Genomic DNA, 23840 nt, shown 5'->3' on the forward strand with positions numbered 1-23840 from the left:
AACAATGAGAAAACGCCCTTACATTATTTGCTAAGTTGCAACTCGCCCATTTGATTTAACATGCACAAATAAAACCTGGACAAAACACTCAAAGAAGTAACCAAAAACAATGTAATAATATGATCAAAAAGCCAATTTGGCTGTAAAGAACTCTGAATCAGGTAATCAGATGATCAGTGCACCTCTAAGGTAGGCGTTACATGGTGAAACATTTATGCAACTAGCTGCATGTTGTGAGTTGCCTGCAACATAACTTCTATTGTTGTTGTAAAGTCACTGCAAGGTGTAAATATTTATATATTTACAGCATGTTTATCATCTTTGTGTGATACTTATATATTTCACTTTTATCTGTCGAGTGTATGTAAGCTTAAAATAAAATCTGTGTAAAATCATGGGGCGTCAAGAACAGATGTTAGCTAGTTATTATGTCTTGTTAAAGAAACGTTATCCCTGAGAAACTCACTTTTGTCATCATCACTCAGGAAACTGACAAAATTTGAGCACCGGTTGACTGAAGGTCTCCTTGTCAACCGCCCAATAAACCATCTTTTATTTTATTTTCTGTCCACTGATCCTGCAAATTCAAAGCTTTGAAAGTATGTTGTTCAACGTGATCGCGTCATGCCGTATCAGCATTTTGACTGGCTGTTTCATGAAACTTGTTTCACAAAGCTGAGCCGCCTACAACTGTTGCGGGTGAGGTTCAAATGAGTTGCAAGACACTTTATGTTATGCAACTCATGTGCAATTTAGTTTCACATAAGTTTCAAGCAACTAAAGTTGCATGAAAGTTACACAGTGCAAAGCCAACCTAACTTTAAGTAACGTCAAAACACTAACAGCGTGCCGCTTTATCACTTCAAATCATAAATCATTTGTAGATGAATAAATATGAAAATCTTAGCAAGATGTCAAACAGACAGGCCAAATATTACAAAGTCTGAGAAAAGTTCCTGCTTTTCCCAGTTTCAAAGATAAAAAGCTTTGGACTAAATCCCTCAATATTCATGAACAGCCTCATGTGTATTATTAAGGTACTACATGGAAAACAATACAAAATGATTGAGTTCAGTTGTGAGTGAGTAAAACCAGTCTGTAAACTGTGAATAAAGGGTTAAAAAAAAACTACATTTAATCGTCAACTTACACTTGTAAAGAAAGTTTGATATCATACTTGAAAATTTTGGAGACAATTTGAATAAAAACTTATTTACCTCATTACACTTCTTATAATTAAACTATTTACATAAAACCCGTTTTAAAAATGTTAATGCCAGATGTTAGTCAGACACAAAACATTACACTGTGGATAAACAAAGTCTAATAACTCATAAAAAAAAAACAAATAAAAAATTCCAGTCATACAAGAACTAAGGCAGTGGGCTGAAGTGCATTTGGATAAAATACAAGTGAGGAAAGCTTTTCTCACAGGGCCTGGGCTTCAGTCTTAATGTTTTAGGTGTTGAAGAACAAGTGAACAATGCCCTGAACAGAAAAGTCACAGGCTGGGATGTAGTAAAAGGCAGAATAACAGTTTTCCAATGAGTGAAGATCCACCGGTGCAAAAGTCGACAGGAAAGAAGTGGCCCCATATGACTTGCAATAAGAAGTGGTATGTTCAGTCCCAGCGGCTGATGGCCAGCTGCCCTGAGGCTGTGTTGAGAGAGTGACAGGACACCGTCCATAGCTCTCCACAACCAACCCAGAACACATCAGCACTACTAAAAGGTTAGTTCTGTCCCTGGGTGAGCCCAAGGGGGGCCTGAGGGGTTGAGCCAAATCCACCTACAGCGTCCACTCCTCAGCCAACGTACCTTTCCACTGTTTTCCTTTTCGTTTCACAGCTGGAGTCAAAAGACGAGGAGAGGAGGCTGTTTAGGAGGATTTGAGATCCTACAGCAGTGCTAGCTGTAGGGCTGCAACATTTGCATATTTTCACTTTCAAATATTCTATTGAATATTTTCTCGAATGTTTGAATATTCTAGAAGAATATAAAATGCTCAAGTGATTTTTTGTGATTATTCTGGTCTGTTTTTTTTATTTAATTTGTACAAGCATTTCTGGGTATTTGTTTGATTTCCCTGCACGTTCCTTTTTTGTTTCTTTACAGCTTTGGTTGCATTTTTTTCTCTATTATACTTTATGGTGCAAACAATAATACTTTTAAAATACAAATAGTACCTACCTACTATTGTTTGTACAATATTCGTACTATACCGTTTCGTTTATTTTTAATTAAACTGAATTACCACAAGGTAAAAAATAAACGCCGCTCGTATTTTTTTCATGGCAAGTTGTGTGGAGATGCTAACTTAGGGATCCTGGCCAATCTGGCAACCCTAAACAGGTTTCTGAGCATGGGAGACGAGCGGTGCAGGACAGCACAGGAAACAGCGTCTTATTAATCATCTTAAAAATGAAAATAACTTTTTGGGCTGTTCAAAACTGCTTTCTACTAAAGGTAGACTCGGACATGTCGGCTTTATCGCCCGGTGCAGCCTGAATATATTTCTTCCTGCTCCGGAAATATAGGTAGCTGGTGCGCTCTCATTTATCCTTGGTAATAAATGCAGCTGAGAACATGCCAGCTAACAAACCAGAGCAGTAGAAAGCTCCTGGACTGCACCTGGATCAGTTCTATTTGGATTGCAACTGATACTGACGCCTGAGGTTAGAAATGTAAGAAATAGTCTTGCAACCTGGGCCAAATCTCCAATAAGTCTGGTATGCAGAGATGGAAACTGTGTGCTTGTTTAAAAAAAATGTCTGTGTCCCCATATAAGTACATCAAAGTGGTGAAAGTGGTTATTTGAATGGCTTTTCCATTTTTTTAAATATTCTAATTATCCAATTTAGCAAGTATCTGTTGCAGCCCTAGTTAGCTGTCAGTGTGGTGTTAGCCTAGAAGTGCAATAAGACAGCATTGGTCAGTGTGGTGAGGAGCAGCAGCAGTGCAGTATTGCAGAAACACCCCCACCGGTGTGTGATTGACAGGTCAGGTTGTCCAGTGAGACGGCTCACAGCAGGCTGGGTGGAGCCAGCGGAGTGAACGGCCTTCACCTGCAACATATCACAGCACACAGACTCTGTTACAGTGCAGGACATTTTACCCACTAGGTGGCCAAGAACGGGTGAGGCTGCAAAGTACCCCTGCTGCAAGAAGGTGACCCGGACTGGAGAAGCTAAATGGGATCCAGCAAGGATGCACACAGCAGCTATCCACATTATGGTGGCTCAGATACAAATGAAGGTGTGATTTAATGGATTTCAAGATGGAGGGAACTCCACCGATTTTTCAAAACTTCTAGATAATTAAAAAACTGAGATGTGAACAAAGTCATTCAGAGTGGTTTGGTGTAAAATGCTCCATTCTAAAGAAATTATTCACAGGGTGGTGGTGATAGGGAGCTTTTAGAGGTGGACATCGGGTTCCTAACAGAAAGTTATTACATGAAATGGTTATGAATATGCTGCCTGAAGTCTGAGTCATTGCTTTGAAAGGTTTTAGACCAGATTTGTTTAGTAAAACCAATTTTTTTAAATTCTTTTATGGCAGGCAAAATAGTTCCCAAACAAAACATTTTTCAGTAGGTTCACTGGTAGTTTTAGATAACAAATAAAATTGGTATACTTGGGTTGTAGATATCACAGCCCTGGTTACTATCACCACCACTGTGAAAAGTCAGTAAGGTTCTCTACAATGCACCATACCACATCAATCCACTCAGAAGGACTTTACATCCCAACAATAGAACAATACTGACAAAAACATATATGGAATTACCCTTTAAGGCTACTACAGGGAGATTCACTCGAAAGAGGCCCCGAATATTCTGTTGTAACTCCCGTTAGGATAAAGCAATCTGAACCAAAAAATCCGCTACCTACCTTAATGTATGTGTGATCGATTACATTACATGCGATGCTGGAAGCGATCTCCGTTTTCTGCCAGACACATGAAGGGGAACGGGGGTATGCACCCGGAAGTTGCAAACGGAGGTCAAACTTCGCGATGGCTGTCTGAGGCCTACCTCATTGCTCCAATGCAGGGGCATCCCGGCTTGTTCGAAGCTCCATGTACTGAGCAGCTCATTGCACATTGTTTGGTTCAGATTGCTTCAACCTAGCGAGAGTTATTACAGAATATTCGGGGCCTCTTTCAAGTGAATCTCCCTATATAACTCACCAATTTTGGGTTCCATAATTGGTCTTTATTTAAAACATTAACTGAATATCTGTCTAACATTTAATTTAACAGACAGAAGTGCAGCATATGGGGTCTGTATTTTTTAACAGATGTGTTTGTACTGACTGTGCATGAGGTCTGTGTATCTGAAAGGTTAAGAGGTGCAGATGTAATGAGGTGGGTGGTAAAGAATAAGAGGTCAAACTGCTTTGAGGTTGGGTGGTAAACTCACTCTGACTCCGGAGATGAGGTCTTCTGTAGTCTGGCCCGGGTTGCGGCTGAAAGGTTCAGCTCTCCACCTGGTCAAGCGCAGGAGATAAAGTGAGCAAACGCAACTCCTTCTGGTCAGCGCTAGAGACCTGATGCACTCAACTGAATCACTGTTTAACTTACCTCGAACAAAGTCCAAAAAATAGAGCCCCACCACTGCTATCAGAGCCACTGTGGAAAGAGCGAGAAGACACAAGCATGAGTAAGTTTACACGCACAGACTACAGACATAAACAAACAGTGGGCGTGTACATTTCTGACCTCTATACAATTCTGTTGCAGTTCATCAGGAAACAACTTAATGCATCAGGAAATTTCAAATTTTAATCATGATTTGGTCAAATAATTAAGATTCTGTAACTGTCGATTATTTTAATTTTCAAATATTCTATTTAGTCTTTGAGGATAAGGTGACTAAAATGTGTCTCATCTCAATTATTAAATGGTAAATGATTTGTCATAATTGTGTTGCTATGCATTATTATTATTATTAATGAAACTGCAATGCAATGGAATAACATCACAAAACAATTACAATCATATTAAGTACCATATAATGCTATTTGAGGGATCCTGCCCAATCTGGCAACCCAGGTCAGGTTTTCAATGTGGTGAGTGATACAGGGAGGAACAGCGTCTTTATAACCACATTGTCTTAAAACTGGGAGCAGCTTTTTTTTAATCAGCTCTTGTCTGTGAGCGAGGCGGGTGAGCATGTTTTATATTCGAGTTTTTAAAGCCACTGAAAAGCAGTTTTATACCCGGGCTTATGCGCTTTCTGCTTCGGATGGCTAGCTTGCACACAGTCTTTTACTCTCAGTAATAAATGCATTTAAGAGCAGGCAAGCAGTAGGAAAATCATTTTCAGGCGATTAGACCCAGCATTATCACACGAGGCTGAAGTTAACTTCTTATTTGACAGTTTCTTATTTTAATTGTCAGTTCCACCTTAAAAGGTCTGGGTGCCAGAATGCAACCGCTGCACGATTTGAGGTGGAACAGAAAATTTCAAATCAGAACCTGGAGAACAGGAGGCCAACGCTTCAGCCTCATCATTTTTACTCTAAAACAGGTAGTTTATTAGAGAGTCTCAACAATGTGAACTGAGATATCATCATGGATTTGATAGGAAAGGAACATTTGACCAAAAACCGCTGTTTATGTGATAAGCAGGTAGATTATCTAAGTTCTGCTGCTACTGTGCGGTATTGATGACCCCTTGTTTGCTGTCAGACTGATCAAACTGATGCATTGAAGGGCATGCTTTCTTAAAACTGGTAAAAGTTCCAGTAATTCAAATTGTTTTCTAATATTTTACGTATCAAAGTTATCAAATTTTATTGAATGCTCATTTCAGCCCAAAATGATTTTCATTTTTATGTTTGAAAATAGTTCAAATTGGGCCAAAAAATGAGATCATACTAGGGGTGCATGAAAATTGTTTAAATAACCATTAGCAGCATTTTACTGCACTTCTAGTCTTTCAGAATAAAATGTGTATTTCTCTGTAATGCTAATCCAAAGAGACGTAGTTCCAATTTGTACATTGTATAAATATTTATGTACAATAACGTACATGTGTAATACTGGATATCGGCATCAGCCCACAATCACCATATCAGTGAATTCCTAATGCATTCAAAATAAATGCAGTTTATCCTTCCAGACTCCATCACAACGTACCATTGCATTTTTACAAATCACTCACCGCAAATGCAAGCGCAGAAGAAGACCTCGAGGAGGAGGTAACCCTTGCTGTCAAGAATGGCTCCTGCTGCCATGGAAATGAGCGCCAGCCCCAGGTTCTGGATGGACTGCATACTGACAAGGGAAGCAGACAGAGACACGGAGAATTGAAACAATGGGGAGAATCTCCTTTTCACAGGCAGAACTGCATTACAGGAGCATTTAAGCCTAAAACTAGCATATATATGTTACCTGTAATACCAGGTAAGGAGTAGAAAATTACAAAAGAATCTCATAAACTCGTCAACTTCTAGCTGCTGTTTTAAACAAACAGAGACACATATTTGGTAGATATTTGCAACATTTTGTCAGAAACTAGACAGTGTACTTGCCAACACATGACCAAGAGTGGCCTCGAACACAACCACAAAACACAAATTTGAGGCGACATTAGCACCTTGACGCCTCCTAATGTGCACGGTCAGCCTCAACAGCTGAGTCTTCTATCAATGTTCTCACTACAATGCCCAGCATGGACGCACTGTCCGATTGCAGCGGCAAAATGAAATCACTGAATCAATCACTTCTGTCTCTGTTGTTGGCATGGCGACAACCAAGATGGGTAAACGCTAAAACGATTAGCTTTGCCCCTGCTTCAGACGGTGCCACAATCTCCCCTCCAAAAAGCAGCTGACATTGAGTTGTGTGTGCTCAAAGTTTCAGCTCCTGAATGAGGCGAAACTCTCCGTTCTCATTTCACTTTTCCACACTGGAAAGCGGCCTGGGCAACACCCTAAATATCACGTATAAGACATTCGGGACGTTTGTACATTTTCCCAAAGATGGTATTGTAAAAACAAACTGTGTACAGTTTTGGTGTAAAACAGACTTTTAGAATAAAATTTCCATGTTATTTATCTGCACTGCTTTCACTGTGTAGCAGCCCAACAGACCAAAACACTTTCCAGATACCATTAGTGCAGCTATCAAACAGCGCAGGTAAAAACATGAAGAACTCAGGAAAGCACTGTAAGAGGACATAGCAAAAGGAGTGCTTACAATCCATAGGCTGTACCCAGCTGGTGTTCCGGCACTACGAAGGCCACCATTGGCCAGAGAGCACAGGCCAGCAGCGAGTAGGACAATCCCATGATAACCTGTAGGGAGAGATGAGGAAATAAATAAATAAAGAAACTTGGAGGGGAATTCCACCAATGTTAAAGAGGCAAACAGTCATTCAGAATGCTCACCAAGTCAGAATGACTCATGGAGGTGGTGATAGGAACCGGACATCTGAAAAGTTTAATGCCTCTTAAACCTCCCTCACAGGAAGTTACATGAAATGGCTATGAATATGCTGCCTGATGCACTGTTTTAGGATCGTTTTTGGGCAAAATGTGCTTTTAAAAATCCCTCTTCTCAGATTTATATTTTACCATCATCAACATTAACATTTAAACTCAGCAGATATGTGCAGACTCATTAGTGGTTTTGGATATATATAAAAAAAAAGGCTACATTTGTGCTACAGACATTGCAACCCTCATCACCATCACTGTAAGGAGTCAGCAAGTTTCTCTATGATAAACACATCAAACACATGACTTTCCCCTTTAAATAAAACCAAAGTACTTATACATATAAAGACAAAAAGATATTTAATCAAGGCTCACAATTACCTCAAAAAGGGTGCAAAGTACAAAATAATGCAACAAATATTGTCCAATATTGAAAATGCTCCAACTGCATTACTGAAATGGTTACAGATAAACTAGCGGAGTTACCATGGCAAACCAGGGGTTCCAGAAAGTGAAAGCCAGCATCATGTGAGCGAGCAGCGTGGTGATGATGGCACACATAACCCAAATTATGTTTTTGCCTGTTTTATCCACCATTAAACCCAACACAGGAGAGGCCGGAGCAGAGATGATGTAAACAATGCTGAAAAACAAGAGGTAAGAAAAAAGTCAATCAAAATGGCTTATAATATCAGGTTATACATCTTATTTGTACAGGTATTACCAGTCAAGCCATAACACTTTATTTATTTCCATTCAGACAACACTGGTACTCTCCCTGCTTACCTGTTGATTAATCTGGCCTGAACTGGACTGAAGTTAAACTTTTCGATGAAGAAGACTCTGTAAAGGAAAGAATTTAGATACATGAGCTGGATTTTAGGATATCAGTGTTCCACCCCTAAAATTGATGCTCGCAGAGTTTTATATATCACAGTTCGACAAAATAATACAAACACCAGATCATGGAAAACTAAATTTTGTTCTTCTGAAATAAAAAAAAAAACACTGCTAAAATTTCACTGTTTCATATATCGCTGCTGTAAGAACAAAACCTTGTATCTCCAAAACGGTAACTTTACAGGAGAAGGAAAAAACCTACTTTACTTTTAATGTAAGTCAATGGAACCGGAATTTTTTTCCAAGTCATTTTGGCCTGTTTCTTTTGGCCCATTCATCATGAAATTTACAGACAATGTAAAGAGCAACAGGCATTTTCAGAACATGTCAAAAACCAAAAACAGAGATACGTGGTTTGTTCCAACAGCAGCCACTTAAAAGATGCCACTGTCATAGGATGCCACATTTACCACAAGCCAGTTTGGGAAATTTCTGTCCTGCTAGATCTGCCCCAGTCAGCTGTAAGTGTACTGTGAAATGGAAGCACCTAGAAGCAACATCAGCAAAGCAGCAGACCAAAAAGCCAAAAAGCGGGGCTGCAGAATGCTGAAACGCATGTCTATCCTCCGTTAGAACTCACTACAGAATTCTAAACTGTCTCTGGAAGCAATATCAGCAAAAAAAAAAACTGAATCAGGAGTGTGTTCCTGGATGTTCAACAAGCTCAGATGGATGCGATGGGTGTGTCCACATACTTTTGGCCATATAGTGTGTGTTTATTTTTTTTATATATTTATTGCTTCACAGCAAGAAGGGCCTGGGTTCGATTCCCCAGCTGGGCGACCAGGGTCCTTTCTGTGTGGAGTCTGCATGTTCTCCACGTGTCTGCGTGGGTTTCCCTCCGGGTACTCCGGTTTCCTCCCACAGTCCAAAAACATGCAGTCAGGCTAACTGGACATGCTAAATTGCCCCTAGGTGTGAATGTGTGTGTGAACGTATATGTCTGTCTCTCTGCCCTGCAATGGACTGGTGGCATGTCCAGGGTGTATCCTGCCTTCCACCCAATGACTGCTGGGATAGGCTCCAGCTCCCCCCACGACCCAGAAGGATAAGCGGCTTAGAACGTGTGTGTGTGTGTGTGTGTGTGTGTGTATAATACACACTCATATGTCAGTCCATCAAGCAGAGCTTACTGTTACATTTGCATGTATCAATAAGACTGCTGGATGAATTTGGTAGAAATATGTTGCTTAGAAGTTGTACACATAAAGACAATGCTTTTTTTTGTTTTAAATTTTTTTGGAAATATGTGCCTCAACTCCAGTCTTAGATTAGTCCTGCACTACACAGTTGGGAGTTTTTACGCAAACGCTGTGTTTTTTTTTTTCAAACCAATCATCAGCTCCCAGTTTGGTCCACATTTTTACCAGCTCCAAACAGTTCTTCAGAAAAGAATTACGTCAGACTCATGACATGATCTTAAAGCGCAGGACTGTTCATACCTTCATGCTACTGAGTGTGTGCAGATTCTGTTCTTACCTAAGAGCAAATCCCAAATAAGAGAACAGAATGTCAAATCTTCATAAAAACGGTCTAAACGGGGTTTGGAAGAAATTTCTTCTTAATAACGGTTGGTGAGTGAGGCCCATTGAATACAGATGTACAGACTTCAAATGAACATTCAAGTCATCGTCATCTGAAGGATGACTTGTCTGTGGTTTACAGAATGCTTTAAATAGCCTAAATAAAAATGAGACAAAGGCATGTGGAACAGAGCTGTGCTCATCCCTGGAACCCATCAATGTTTGCAGTCCTGTGTCTGTTGCTCTGAACAAGGTGAGCATTTCCTACCAACAGGTAAATATTTGCCTCCAGCTTTGTGCTGAGTGCAAAAAAGTGGGCTGGAATCAAACAACTGTCTGCAGCAAAGGCCAACAGGCACCTGAGAAAAACACATCTTTAGTAGTTGACTTCGCCATCAGGAGGCAGCTTTCCAGCTTGGTTGACTTAAGTCGATCGTTTTTTTAAGCAGCTGCTGTAAATAGTCACGGTGCTCCCCAGAGGCATGGAAACAAAACCCACTGCAAGCCTTTCAATTCACTTTTTAAGCTTCTTCATGGCTAACACTCAGTTTTCTGTGTCAGTGACCCACATTTACATACACTACATAACCTACATATAGTGCATATTCCAAAGCCTGAATGAACGACAGTCTTCCTGCAGCCTGTCTCACACAGGAGGGTTTATGGTTTACCCAGCTAACTTTAAGCTCAGCTCTCTCCAGTGGTGGACAGTAACGAAGTAAATGTAATTCTACTTAAGTAGTTTTTTCATGTATCTGTACTTTACTGTAGTATTTCCATTTTTGGTGACTTTTTACCTTTCACTCCACTACATTTCAAAGTCACATATCTTACCTTTTACTCCTCTACATTATGCAAAATCTGTTGTTCCTTTTGGTTTATGTGTGTATAAAAATGTAACAGGTCAAAATAAAAGAAGCGTGAAGCAAAAACACCAATCAGGGCACAGTGCGCACTTTGTTTTGAGTTGGTTTTGACCTGTTGGTCATGCCGACCCAGTGCAAGCATACGGTTCAACGTCAGTGCAGCAGCGTAAAATTTTGGGAGTGTCTGTTTCAACATAAATGATGAACTAACCTAACTTTGTGTAAATAGACCACAATATAGAAACATATTCTTTTTCTGAATTTATACAAACACTTTCAGTTTAGAGTAAATTTGTTTTGGCTAGTTTATGTTTATGAACAGAGACCTACAGATGAAATACAGTAAAGGAAAACTCATTTGTGAACCTGAGTTTAAAGCAAGTTTTTATTAAACTTAAACTCATAATTAAGTTGCAAATAAATCTTAAACCGAAACTTTGCGTGTTCGCAAAAAGTTATTTCAGAGCTGCTCGGTTCTACCTAATGGAAATTGTTTACCTTCAGTGTTTTGTGCTTATGATAATTTTAATAGACATCAGCGTCAGACTAATTAATGACATTCTATTAAAAGACTGGTTTACCAAGCGTGACACTGCAGTATTTTCACCTGAAATGAGTTAATGAATCAGAGTCTTGTTACAAAAATGATAATAGGTCATTAGAGTCATAATTAATCTTTTAGTACTTTCACTTTCGATACTTAAGTACATTTGAAGGTGAATACTTTTGTACTTTTACTCAAGTGGAGGTCTAAAGGGAGGAACTTCTACTTTTACTGGAGTAATATTTTACCTTGGGTATCTCTACTTTAACCCAAGTACATGGTTTGTGTACTTCGTCCACCACTGGCTGTCTCATGACGGTTCTCTCTTCATAACGTTCGCAGCACCAATCATGTGAAGAATATTGATTGCTTTTTAGCAAAAGAAAGTAAATCATACTACACTGAATTTAAGAATGTAAAGCAATTAAACTTTTAACTGTCGCTCCATTTTTGCCTGAAGCAGCATACCCAAAGTTAAAGGAGTGCTGTTCCCACATACTTTGAGCTACAGTCATGATCCCCCCCAAATAAGCCAATCATAACTGCTGTGAATAACGGATCACAAAACGGCTCCATAAAACAGGAACCAAACTGAATCCTGAGATTTCAAGCCTTCAAAATTGTACACTGCATCACTGTTTTCCTGGACAATCTGATGTGTAAAACTGTTGTATAAAAAACAGAAGTGAATGCTTTAACAGAAGGGTGCCGGCACCGGTACACAGTGATCTACTACAGTTTAATATTCAAATACAAACTAACAGAGCTGCGTTTTACAGTTACAGATGCTTTACTTTTTGCATATATTATACACTAATCAGGCATAACATTACGACCACCTCCTTGTTTCTATACTCATTGTCCATTTTATCAGCTCCACTTACTATATAGGTGCACTTTGTAGTTCTACAATTACAGACTGTAGTCCATCTGTTTCCCTGCATACTTTGTTAGCCCCCTTTTACCCTGTTCTTCAGTGCTCAGGACCCCCATGGACCCTCACAGAGCAGGTACTATTTGGGTGGTGGATCATTCTCAGCACTGCAGTAACACTGACGTGGTGGTGGTGTGTTAGTGTGTGTTGTGCTGGTCTGAGTGGATCAGACACAGCAGTGCTGCTGAAGTTTTTAAACACCTCAGTGTCACTGCTGGACTGAGAATAGTCCACCCACCAAAAATACCCAGCCAACAGCGTCCTGCGGGCAGTGTCCTGTGACCACTGATGAAGGACTAGAGGATGACCAACACAAACTGTGCAGCAGCAGATGAGCTATCGTCTCTAACTTTACATCTACAAGGTGGACTGACAAGGTAGGAGTGTCTAATAGAGTGGACAGTGAGTGGACACTGTTTGAAAACTGCCAAAAAACTGTATTCATGCATATTATTATACTTTGGCCATTTGTCATAATTGCTATGCATTCATTTGTATGCACACAAGGAATAATGATAGGCTGAGTATCTAAACTTGGGTTAACAAAGAAAGCTGGTAAGTGTCTTTGTAGAAGACTGTAGAAGAAACTTGTTAGGTTTTGTGAAGCTGAAAGTGCAGGAACTCTGTCTCTGTTAAACTTGCTTCATTAGACAGGCCCCTGGTCCTGTTTATTTGTTTGTTTGTTTATAGTCTTTGTCTCACTGGTTTTAGCCAGGGGTTCATCTCACAAAGCAGGATGATTTGCTATAGATTGAACCAACATCAGGCTTAGATCAGTCCAACCCTGATTGAGCTCATTATTCTGACGGAAGCAAAGCCTTCCGGTTCTTTTTTGGGTCACTTTTTTTGCCACCAGTCACATGAAAAATGATGCTTTTCAGTTGAGTAAACAAATCATGCTACACAAATATCAAGAATATAAAGCAATATTTATTCCAATGAGCACAAACATGGTGGCACTGGAGACAGCATCCATTTATATTGTTATAAATGCTTTCTACATATTTCTGCAGCATGTTGATTCCTCCTCTAAAAAATAAGCTGCTCTACTCTTCCCTGTGTTGAACGTTCGTCATAAACCTCACTGTCCACATGCACGAAGATTAATCACAGAGTATCTAAATCTGGGTTAGCAGAGAAGGTCAGTAGCCTAAAGAGAGTTCACCATGGCTAGGTTTGTTTTGTTTGCAAATTGCCCAAAATGCCGCCACAGGCCTTCTTACAGGCACAAGAAAGAGAGATCATTTCACCCATCATGGCTTCTCTACCCGTCTTGACTTTCCATCAAGCACAGAATTAGTTTTAAGACTTTACCCTTTTTGTCTAAGGCACTATGTGGTCTGGCCCCATAGTAAACCTGTGATATGATTAGTCCTCACTCGTCTGGCAGGTCCCGCCGTTCCACTGCTCACTGTCTCACGCTCTCAATTAAATCTCAAGGAAGATTGTTTATTAACGAAATGTGAAATTTTATGCACCTAGTTATTCATCTAAATAAATGTTTATTTTAGTTTTACGTATTACTTCATGTTTTCTTTTATTGTTTTTGCATTTTAATTGGGCACTTTTTGCTGCAAAACATTCTTTGTGCGGCACTGTCAGTATGTGTTTCTGCTTCTGTTTGCTTAATCTGCTGTACAGCACTTTGGTCAGCTTAGGCTATTTTTAAATTAACTTAACTGTCTAAGTTGAACACGTTTTGTGTTACAAGCCATCCAGACCCCTTTTCAGCTGGACACATCCACTTGCACTAATGAATTCATGCAGTACTGCCTACATTTATTTTCCATTTATGTAAAACATGTTTAGGCAAACTGTGCTGTTTAAATAAGGGAAATTTGAGACTGTGGCTGCTAAGCATTTTAATACTGCCCCCTATGGGAGTAAGTAAAATGTGTCTGTTATGGACAGCAGACCTTTTTTTTGTAAACTGCCAGTTACAATAATTTTAAATGCTACTTTGCATTTTAGTGGATTCAGCTTTTAATCAATGCAACATTTAGTTAGAAGTCAAACTAAAGTCAAAATCTCCTCCTCAAAAGGTGTAAAATGCAAAATTTATAATCTGTCATAGTTCTTGAATACGTAGATGACATTAAGGGCTGTCAGAAGCCATAATATACGTTGCTGAGTAATAAGCATACTCAGTTCTTGACCATTAATCTTGGTAAAAATAAGGTAACACATTCTCTACAGAGAACACACTGAAATATGAGATTTTTCTGCAGAATTTAGTGCACAATTTCTATTTATTAGTCATATTTCATGTTTACCAAATATGATAAATTCAGCAAATCAACTGTAACTGTGCATTAAAATGTACAGAAATGTGTTCTATGTAGAGGATTTGTTCACTTATCTATACTTAGAAGATCAACAAATGTAATTTGACCAGAGGTGCCCAAACGTTTGCGTCCAACTTTACATATATATACACTATGTGGCAATGACTGCACATAAAGAGGTGTATTTATCAGTTCATATCAGCCTCTGCCACAGGAGAATATAATATTTATGCATTATGCAAATGATGATAATTATGATGGACCAGATGGAAAATAATAGTATATTATGATACTTAACGCCTTTTTTCACAATAAGCGATACACATCACGATATTTGGACACAGACAAAATGGCAGATAAGTGTCACATTTAAAAACTCATATCAACACTTAGAATATAATGATTATTATTTCTTATTATTTTACATACTGTGCTGTAGAGGTCTGCGTGGGATTGTTTTTTTCCTGCTCCCGCAGAAAATCGGAATCATTTGTCCCCTCTCCCGCCCGCAACTGAAATATTTTGTCCCGCCCCCACCCGTGCAGTTCAGTCGAGGCGAACGGACTGGGCAGCTGTGGCCGCCGGACTATAGGCTCTGTTGTCTCTGTAAGCTACGATAATTTGCGTGTTGTTTACGTGATCAGCTGCTTCACAGCTCTTTAGAATGACTTCATTCATTTTAACTGTTTTACAGTTATCATTTTATACTGTGTATATATATCATTTAGTGATCGTTGTACTTTATTTAGTCTATTCATTAATTTGCATAATTTCTCTTCATGCGTGCTTCGGCCAGCTCCCACCTGCACTGGGCTGGGTTCCTGTACGCTCCTGTGTGCAACACTAAAAATTAGACCCGCACCACAAGATAATGTGGTGGGTCCCGCCTAACCATGCTGTCTTTGTAATAAAACATGCAGTTGGTCAGTGTTATACACTCACATTATCCACAATATGCTCAGAATCATGCATAGTATGCATAGTAACACAATAACAAAATTCATAACAATAACAATACTGTCATCTCTAATGGTATTGCTAACTGATCCCAACTAAATGCTGCCAATTCATAGAAAATGTTCATTTTCAATATTTTTCTTTTTTTAAAAAAGCAATCAAGTTCAATGAATCTTGGCCGCCCTAAGCAACACTTGACCTCAAAAATATTTACTTTTTTTAATACTAAGTATGAAAAAGTGGGCATGACCGTGTACTTACTGTCCCAGGCCGATAAAGGGGAAGATGGCGACGTAATATCCCACGCAGATGATGAATATTAGCCACAGCTGCAAAGGGAAGTCTTTCACATCCTTCAGCTTGATCACTTCTCCTGCACCGGCAAACACACACATGTACAAACACAAATCATAAAAACAGACAACTGCTTCCCTCTGCTCACCGTGGCATTATCTGCTCAGTTAAGCCGTTTTTCTGACAGTGTCATAAAACAGGACACATGAAAAGCTGTGAAGGCTGCAGCAAGGGCTGTAATCATGCCCCTAACCCTCGGTGACAAACCGAACGTAATACAGTCACAAAAAAGATGCTGAGAGCAGCAGAAGAGTTACTTATCAATCTGTTTTAAGTGGAGCGTGCAAAGACAGGCAATCTAACACATGAACAGCTTTGTACAGTGGAGGCCCAAGCAGCCATAAACTCATACACACAGTTAACTGACCGGTCTTCCCCTGCTCCTTGTTGAGTATCCTCTCTGCCCGCTTGTCCAGGAAGGCCAACACCACAGCGCAGAGCAGCGATAAGACACACGTCGTGGCAGCTGAAACACAAGTCCACACGGGTCAGTTCTCCTAAGATATCACACACTTTCTACACTACAGCCTAAGCCAAATTCTCTATGTCCAAAAGTATCCAGACACTCCTGCTAACGAGTGAATCCAGCTACTTTAAGGTCACCCATTGCTGACAAAGCTGAGTCATAATCATGAACATGACAAAGTCTGGGGCCCAATTAAAAAAAACTCAATACTGGTTGAACAATTTAAAAACATTTAAATGATTTAGTTCATTTTAATCTTCAGCAGTGTCCAATTTATATCAAATTTATGATATATTTGAGGATAAATGTATACTTATAATATTTTCCCCAACTTTTATCATAATCTGTACAGGGTTGCAGGTCTAAGCTAATTATTAAAAACATTCAGATATATATATATATATATGTATAGACAGATATATAGATATAAAATTCGCAAATCTCATTACTGTAACACACTGTCAACCACTGAGGTTAAGAGAGATTCAACAGTTATAAGTAATACAAAATATTTTTTTTCTTATTAAAATATCTTAATAAAAAAATTTCTTATGAGAAACATATGAGGACACATTACAATAATGAGAATTAGCTTTTAGCTAGTGCCAAAAAATATTTAAAAAGAAAAATCAATAATCTTTTTGGTGTACCTTATAGAGCTCTAATTGATTTACTACATAACATGAATATATTTTAACCTGCATGATGACTGACACTTAAATATGTTTGGACATGGTTTAAAGCAGTTTTCTGACAAGGAACAGGACGCTCTAGCGCAGCTGCACAAAAGCCTGAGGTCACCATGCCCAAAGTCAACTGTGGGCTGGAGGGGTATAAAGCCCCCCAGCATTGGGCTGTGGAGCAGTGGAACTGTGATCTCTGGAGTGATGGAGCTCCATCCAATACCTTTGGGAGGGGTTTGAGTGACCCAGAACTGATCATCCAACACCAGTACCTGACCTCACTAACGCTCAAACGAATCCTCACAGCAATGTTTTTGTGTAAAGCCTAGAGAGATAATTCATCTTTCCTGAGGAATGCTATCAACGTGGAACAGACACAGTGTTCAGCAACCCAAAATAAAAAGCAGAAAAATAGAATTTTTTAGCTAAATTTGAATAAATATCATATAAAAAACTGAACGACAGTCTGCCAGTAACAACCTGATGTCTCATCCAAGCCAGACAGAGTTTAAAAATAGGGGAAACACCAATATAACTTTATTCAACATAATAAGGAACAAGCAACAGCTGGTCATAAGATGACATAATGAGCCGTCAATCATCTCCTTTTTACTTTGCAGTTTCAGTTTTACAGTATGATAGTATACATTTTCGTGTACAGGTTCACTACATACTCTAGATCTCTATTTAGATGAATCGTGCGACTGGTCAGCGCTCCAGAAATACTCAGGACACCTGTGATGTGCTCAGTAAAGTGTATTGTGATGTAATTTAGCACAATAATAATCAACCTTCGGGATGAGTTGGAGTGATCCAGAACTGACCGTCCAACATCAGTACCTGACATCACTAATGCTCAATCAAATCCTCACAGCAAAGTTCTAGTGTAAAGCCCAGACAGATAATTCCGTCTTTCCTGAGGAACGATATTAACATAGAACAGACACAATGAGTGTGTTTACATGCACTTAATAATCCGATAACTGCAGAAAGTCAGATGTCAGTAATCCGATCAACACGTTTACATGCGATTGAGTAATCAGATAATGGGGAAACTCCAGGTCTACATGAGTCAGACAGTAATCAGATTTCTGCTTTGCAACCAGCCAATAAACTCACAGAAGACGACGTGACGTAAAACTCAAACTTTATGCTGCAGGTTTTTTTTTTTTAAACACCATGTGACTTTACTTGAATATATGAACACACATCATCAAGAAGATGAAGAATATTTAAATCCTTCATTTTATGTTTGGTTTCAGCGCCGCTCCAAAACTGTTTTGTTGCCATCTCGTGCCAACGCTGCAGGTACCACCATCTGTTCCATCAATAATGAGTGTGTTTACATTCACGTTACATAATATTAATTTCTGCAGTTATCCGATTATTCAAGTGGTCATGTAAACACCATACTCTGATCTAGAAATCTGATTAAGAAATCCAATAGAGAGAGCTGGAGTTTAGCTCAGGAATCAGATTTCTCAGTGCATGTAAACTCTTACTCTGATTTCTTTCGGATTTCTTAGTCTGCAAACGCATGAGATTCAGCAAAATGTTTCTGGAGTGATGAATGTTTTAAAAAAAAGCCACGGCAAAGTTTTAGTTTTACATTACATTTTACGTTGCGTCTTCTTCTGTGAGCTTATTGGCTGGTCACAAAGCAGAAATCTGATTACTGTCTGACTCATGTAGACACGTTTCACGTTATCTGATTACTCAAGTGCATGTAAACGTGTTGATCGGATTACTGACAAAATCTGATTTTCTGCAGTTATTGGATTACTGAGTGCATGTAAACGCTCTTAATGTTCAGTAAACCAGCAGCGCTGAATCAAAAAAGAACTAACACGATCTGTACAGTTCATACAAGACAAATACAATATAATGGTCATCTGCAGGCCAACACGTTGTATAGAGGCAAAACATTTTAAAACCTGCAGCACAGCTAACTGCTAAATGGAGAAGAGAAAACAATGATGCAGCGAAAACGAAATGGTGGAGCTTGCTATTTGGATAAGACCAAAGTAACGTGAGATGAGCAGAAGTGAAAGAGGAAACTCCATGAAGCGATAACAGCACTTCTGCACAAAAAACCCCATGAGGATTTCACTTAGTCAGTGCAGTAATGAAACATGGCTTCAGGTTTCAAAAACCATGTCTCATTGGCCGGGATACAGGAGTGTAACTCAAGACCCCAGTTTCAGAGACCGAGTGAAGTGATGCCAAATGTGGCCAAATGTTTCGCAAATGATACTAACTCTCTAACAAGAGCACACTGTATACATCTGACTGACCAAAGCAAAGAGTTTATCACGCAATAAGCAGCAGGGGAGCAAAAATGCAAGGCTGGTCCACTGAAATGCATCAATTTTGAAATGTTATAAGCAATCATAATTGATTATTACAATATTCAATCAAAATCCTCTTAAAAGGCTGTTTTACATGTAAAAATCCCAAAGTAAAATTGCTGTATTGTTTATATCCCAGCACTGTATAAGCACACACACATACACACACACACACACACACCTCCTTGTTTCTACGCTCATTGTCCATTTTATCAGCTCCACTTTGTAGTTCTACAATTACAGACTGTAGTCCATCTGTTTCTCTGCATACTTTGTTAGCCCCCTTTTACCTTGTTCTTCAGTGGTCAGGACCCCCATGGACCCTCACAGAGCAGGTACTATTTGGGTGGTGGATCATTCTCAGCACTGCAGTAACACTGACGTGGTGGTGGTGTATTAGTGTGTGTTGCGCTGGTCTTAGTGGATCAGACACAGCAGTGCTGCTGGAGTTTTAAACACCTCAGTGTTACTGCTGGACTGAGAATAGTCCACCCACCAAAAATATCCAGCCAACAGCGTCCTGTGGGCAGCATCCTGTGACCACTGATGAAGGACTAGAGGATGACCAACACAAATTGTGCAGCAGCAGATGAGCTATCGTCTCTGACTTTACATCTACAGGGTGGACTGACAAGGTAGGAGTGTCTAATAGAGTGGACAGTGAATGGACACAGTGTTTAAAAACTCCAGCAGCACTGCTGTGTCTGATCCACTCGTACCAGCACAACACACACTAAACACCACATTAGTGTTACTGCAGTGCTGTTGGAGTTTTTAAACACCTCAGTGTCACTGCTGGACTGAGAATAGTCCACCAACCAAAAATATCCAGCCAACAGCGTCCTGTGGGCAGCATCCTGTGACCACTGATGAAGGACTAGAGAATGTATGCAGAGAAACAGATGGACTACAGTCTGTAACTGTAGAACTACAAAGTGCACCTATATAGTAAGTGGAGCTGATAAAATGGACAATGAGCGTAGAAACAAGGAAACAATATATATATAGACCTCTACAGCCATGTTTTTTTAGAACAGCACAGGGATCCACTACTGCATGAATCACTTCACTTTACCAAAATGGTTCAGTGTCAAGGCTACGGGGAAGTTGATCCTTGACCGACTATGCAGGTTATATCAGGCACCGAACACTTACCAATCATGAGAGCAGATCCTAGAGTGAAGTAGCCCGCTTGGCCGAAGACAGCCTTCATGTGATCGTACACCGAGCCCATAATGTTCATGTTGACTGTACTGCCCTGGGAGACGGAGAGAAATCATCTGAAATCATTCTTAAACTGATAAAAGTGAAGGAAATTTACTGGGGATCATTTAACATGGTTTACTGTCAATCCTAACCAGCAGTGTTATGATTTAACAGTTTAGCAGTGTTAGTATTTTAAGGCAAAGTACCACATATAAGACTTTCAATAGGGAGCCAGGAGGAATTAATTTATTCCAAGTTTATACTCAATTTTAAATAATAAGACTGCTTTTCAAATGAGGCACATTACAGGACAACCAATCAAAACAGAGCTCATTTACATATATCAGTCTTAAAAGCACAGCAACAAAATCAGCCTGTTTAATTCTTAAAAATATATATATGATTTTGTTACATAAACCCAGAAATACTTTATAAAATGGACCTAAAAAGTGCTGCAATTTTCTTTCTAATCATTTCTGGTGATGTCTTACCACTCTAGCCATGCTGAGCTGCAGGCCAAACACCAGGTTGAGCTCCTTCCCTTTGAACCAGTTCACCGCGTATGTGTTCTGCGCCACAGCCAAAGACTCTCCTCCAATACTGCAGAGCCGGAGACGGAAAAGAAGGGCGTGCTGAGTGATTTAATCATGAGTGCTGGGTGAATTTGATCTAAATAAAAGGGAAACTTACCCAAAAACAAAGCGGCCAAACTCCATCAACCAGAAATGATCAACCAAAGCGCCTAATGCAAATATTACCTGCAAAAACAGATTTAGATTATATATATGTTTAATCAGGACACGGCTCAGAAATCTTTAAGGGAAATCTTTAGTTTTTTTGTGCCTGATTTAATTATGCAATGGCACATAACTAAGAACTTCTGTTATCTTTGTGAGAAAATCCATTCACACAACTATGTTTGTTGTGACATAAACATGAGATTGTGAAAACTAACAACTGTGGAAAGGAATTGTGGCCAGATTAAATAACTGTAATCAGCTAAAATAATTGCGATTAGGCGATTATGTCATTAATATAGGCCTAACCCTGTAATGGATGTTCTCATACCTGTCCAACACACACAAACAGTGCAAAGATCACCGTTCCCAACCTAGAAAGAGTGAGAGGGTCATATTACACCTACTGCTGAAAAACACTGACAAACTTACACAAAGTAGAGTAATTAACAAAGCTTTTAAAATGACTTCATAAATGCAAACTAGAGCTTCAGTAAAGTGGTTGATGCTAAATATTCCTCAGGCTTATGCTAAATTTTTTCACAATGAGTCCGTTTGTACACGACAATGTATTACCTAGTCTAGTGTAATGCAGTAAATAAAGCTACCACTATACTTATAAAATAAATGAATAAATTAAATTCTAGCAGCATTAACTCTTCAAGGCTGCTCTTCTGGAGTGTACTCACCTGATGCCAAAAACTCTGTCTAATAGAAAGCCTCCCAGGAAACAGAGGAATACATTAGGCCACGAGTACCAGGCATAGAGCTGCATGAACTTGGAAGTGTTTAATTGCATATCCTATGAGGAGAGAGAGAAAAGAAGGAATCAGACCTAAAAACCCATTTGAAAGTGTAAGGAAATTCTGCATAATGTTAATAACAAAAAAATCCTGCATATTCAACATTTTTGCACTTAGAAACATAAATACACAAATAATGTTATAAATGTAATAAATATTACATATGGCCACTTTAAACTGCTTTAGCTGGCATCAACTTAACACATCTGCACTAAGCTGAACTGTTATTCATTGTATTTCGTAGAGTGATCCCATTGGTGTATAAGATACCACTGAGGGCAATAACTGTCCCTTAAAAATATTTCCTACCTTGGTTAATAAGAGATCTGAAATATAGAATATGTTGACAAAAACTAATCAAGCAGCATCTGAGAACGAAGCTACTTCATATGTACACGCTTGCATATATCAGTGCAGGATGTACACATTAAAGTGACTGGCCCTACTGTCTCTCTTAATAATAGAGATGGAATTTACTTATGGTATCCAAAATTCCTGCATAATTAAAAAGTTAAGAGCTAAACAAAGTAATTCAGAGCGGTTTGATGTAAAATGCTTCATAGTATAGAAACTCACTGGCACAGATTTTTCACAGTGGTGGTGATAGGAACCAGACGTCCACCTCTAAAAGCTCCCTCGAAGAAGGTTATTATATAAAATGCCTATGAATGTGCTGCCTCGTGTAAGAGTCTTTTTTCCCCCCGATAGTGTGAGAAAGTTTTGGCCTAAAACTTAGTTTTAAAATCTGTTTATGGTGGGGAGGTACATGCAGAGCGTTGTGAGGCAAAATAAACAGATTTTTCAGATTTATCACTACCTCACCATCATCAACATCATCATTCCATATAAAACTCAGAAGACTCATGTAGGTTCACTGGTGGTTTTGGACTGGTGGTAAATATAATGTCTATATTAGTGTTGTAGTCATGGCGACCCCTGGTTCCTATCACCACCCTGTAAAGACATTTGAGTCTCTACAATCAACCATTTCACACCAAACCACTTTGAATGACTCTGTTTACATCCCAAGTACTGAATTACACAGAAATGTAGAAAAATTGGTGAATTAACCCTTTACTATAAAGAGTGCAATTTACTGATTCAGATCAACTTTAGAGAACAATTCAAAATATATAAAATAAAAATAGTACGCTTCATTTCTGGAATGTGCTTTTTTTCTGGTTAATGAAGCTCAAAAAACATGAATATTTAATTAAAACATTTTTAAAAAGCAGCAGATTAAATTCGCAGCCCATTCCGCCACAATAAAATATACCATTAATTAAAATATACCATGCCAAATCCTTCAGAATAAGAACCTTATCCACTTTATTCTAGACAGTGCACATATGCACTTTTAACTTATTGTAATACATATATTGAATAAATATACTTAAATTCATATTAGCTATTTAATTCTTTTGGCTGTACATACTGTTTTTTGTACTTCAGTACTTGATTGTAACTGGACTTACAGTTACCCGCATTACACATCCTTTATATTCCTCACAGTTTGGTTGTGTAGTGTGTATTTAATATATATTAATAGCATATATCTTTTTCTATATTTATTTTATTTTAACTCACTTTACGTTGACAACTGCACAAAAAGAAATTCCTTGTACATCTGGTACACTCTTAGAAAGATGGCTCTTCGAGGGTTCCTTAGTTAAGGCAATGGCTCTAAAAAGAACCCCATTTCATGCTTAAATGGTTCTTTGCATGGTGAAATTGTTCTTTAGATTGATAGAGAATGTGTTGTATATGGTTCCATATGGCACCAAAAAGGG

General features: G+C 38.9%; 1 protein-coding gene across 2 annotated transcripts in view; it reads right to left on the reverse strand.

The window, feature by feature from the left end:
* mfsd1 (major facilitator superfamily domain containing 1) overlaps positions 1-23840 on the reverse strand; it is a 28547-nt gene that overhangs the window by 3766 nt on the left and 941 nt on the right. The window contains exons 3-16 of one of the 2 annotated variants that reach the window (XM_036555773.1): positions 21937-22049; positions 21579-21621; positions 21201-21268; positions 21002-21110; positions 20460-20562; positions 16175-16273; positions 15715-15826; positions 8231-8287; positions 7931-8087; positions 7206-7303; positions 6169-6281; positions 4584-4631; positions 4423-4489; positions 1111-3064 (exon numbers count right to left, since the gene is read on the reverse strand). In XM_036555773.1, the coding sequence (XP_036411666.1) occupies positions 3061-3064; positions 4423-4489; positions 4584-4631; positions 6169-6281; positions 7206-7303; positions 7931-8087; positions 8231-8287; positions 15715-15826; positions 16175-16273; positions 20460-20562; positions 21002-21110; positions 21201-21268; positions 21579-21621; positions 21937-22049 (1191 nt within the window). In that variant the 3' untranslated portion in view covers positions 1111-3060. Of the gene's footprint in view, positions 1-1110; positions 3065-4422; positions 4490-4583; positions 4632-6168; positions 6282-7205; positions 7304-7930; positions 8088-8230; positions 8288-15714; positions 15827-16174; positions 16274-20459; positions 20563-21001; positions 21111-21200; positions 21269-21578; positions 21622-21936; positions 22050-23840 lie in introns of those variants that run through there. The other variant, XM_036555774.1, reaches the window with a different exon arrangement.

This window comes from Colossoma macropomum, unplaced genomic scaffold, assembly GCF_904425465.1.
Source record: "Colossoma macropomum unplaced genomic scaffold, Colossoma_macropomum, whole genome shotgun sequence".
NCBI classification, from domain to species: domain Eukaryota; kingdom Metazoa; phylum Chordata; class Actinopteri; order Characiformes; family Serrasalmidae; genus Colossoma; species Colossoma macropomum.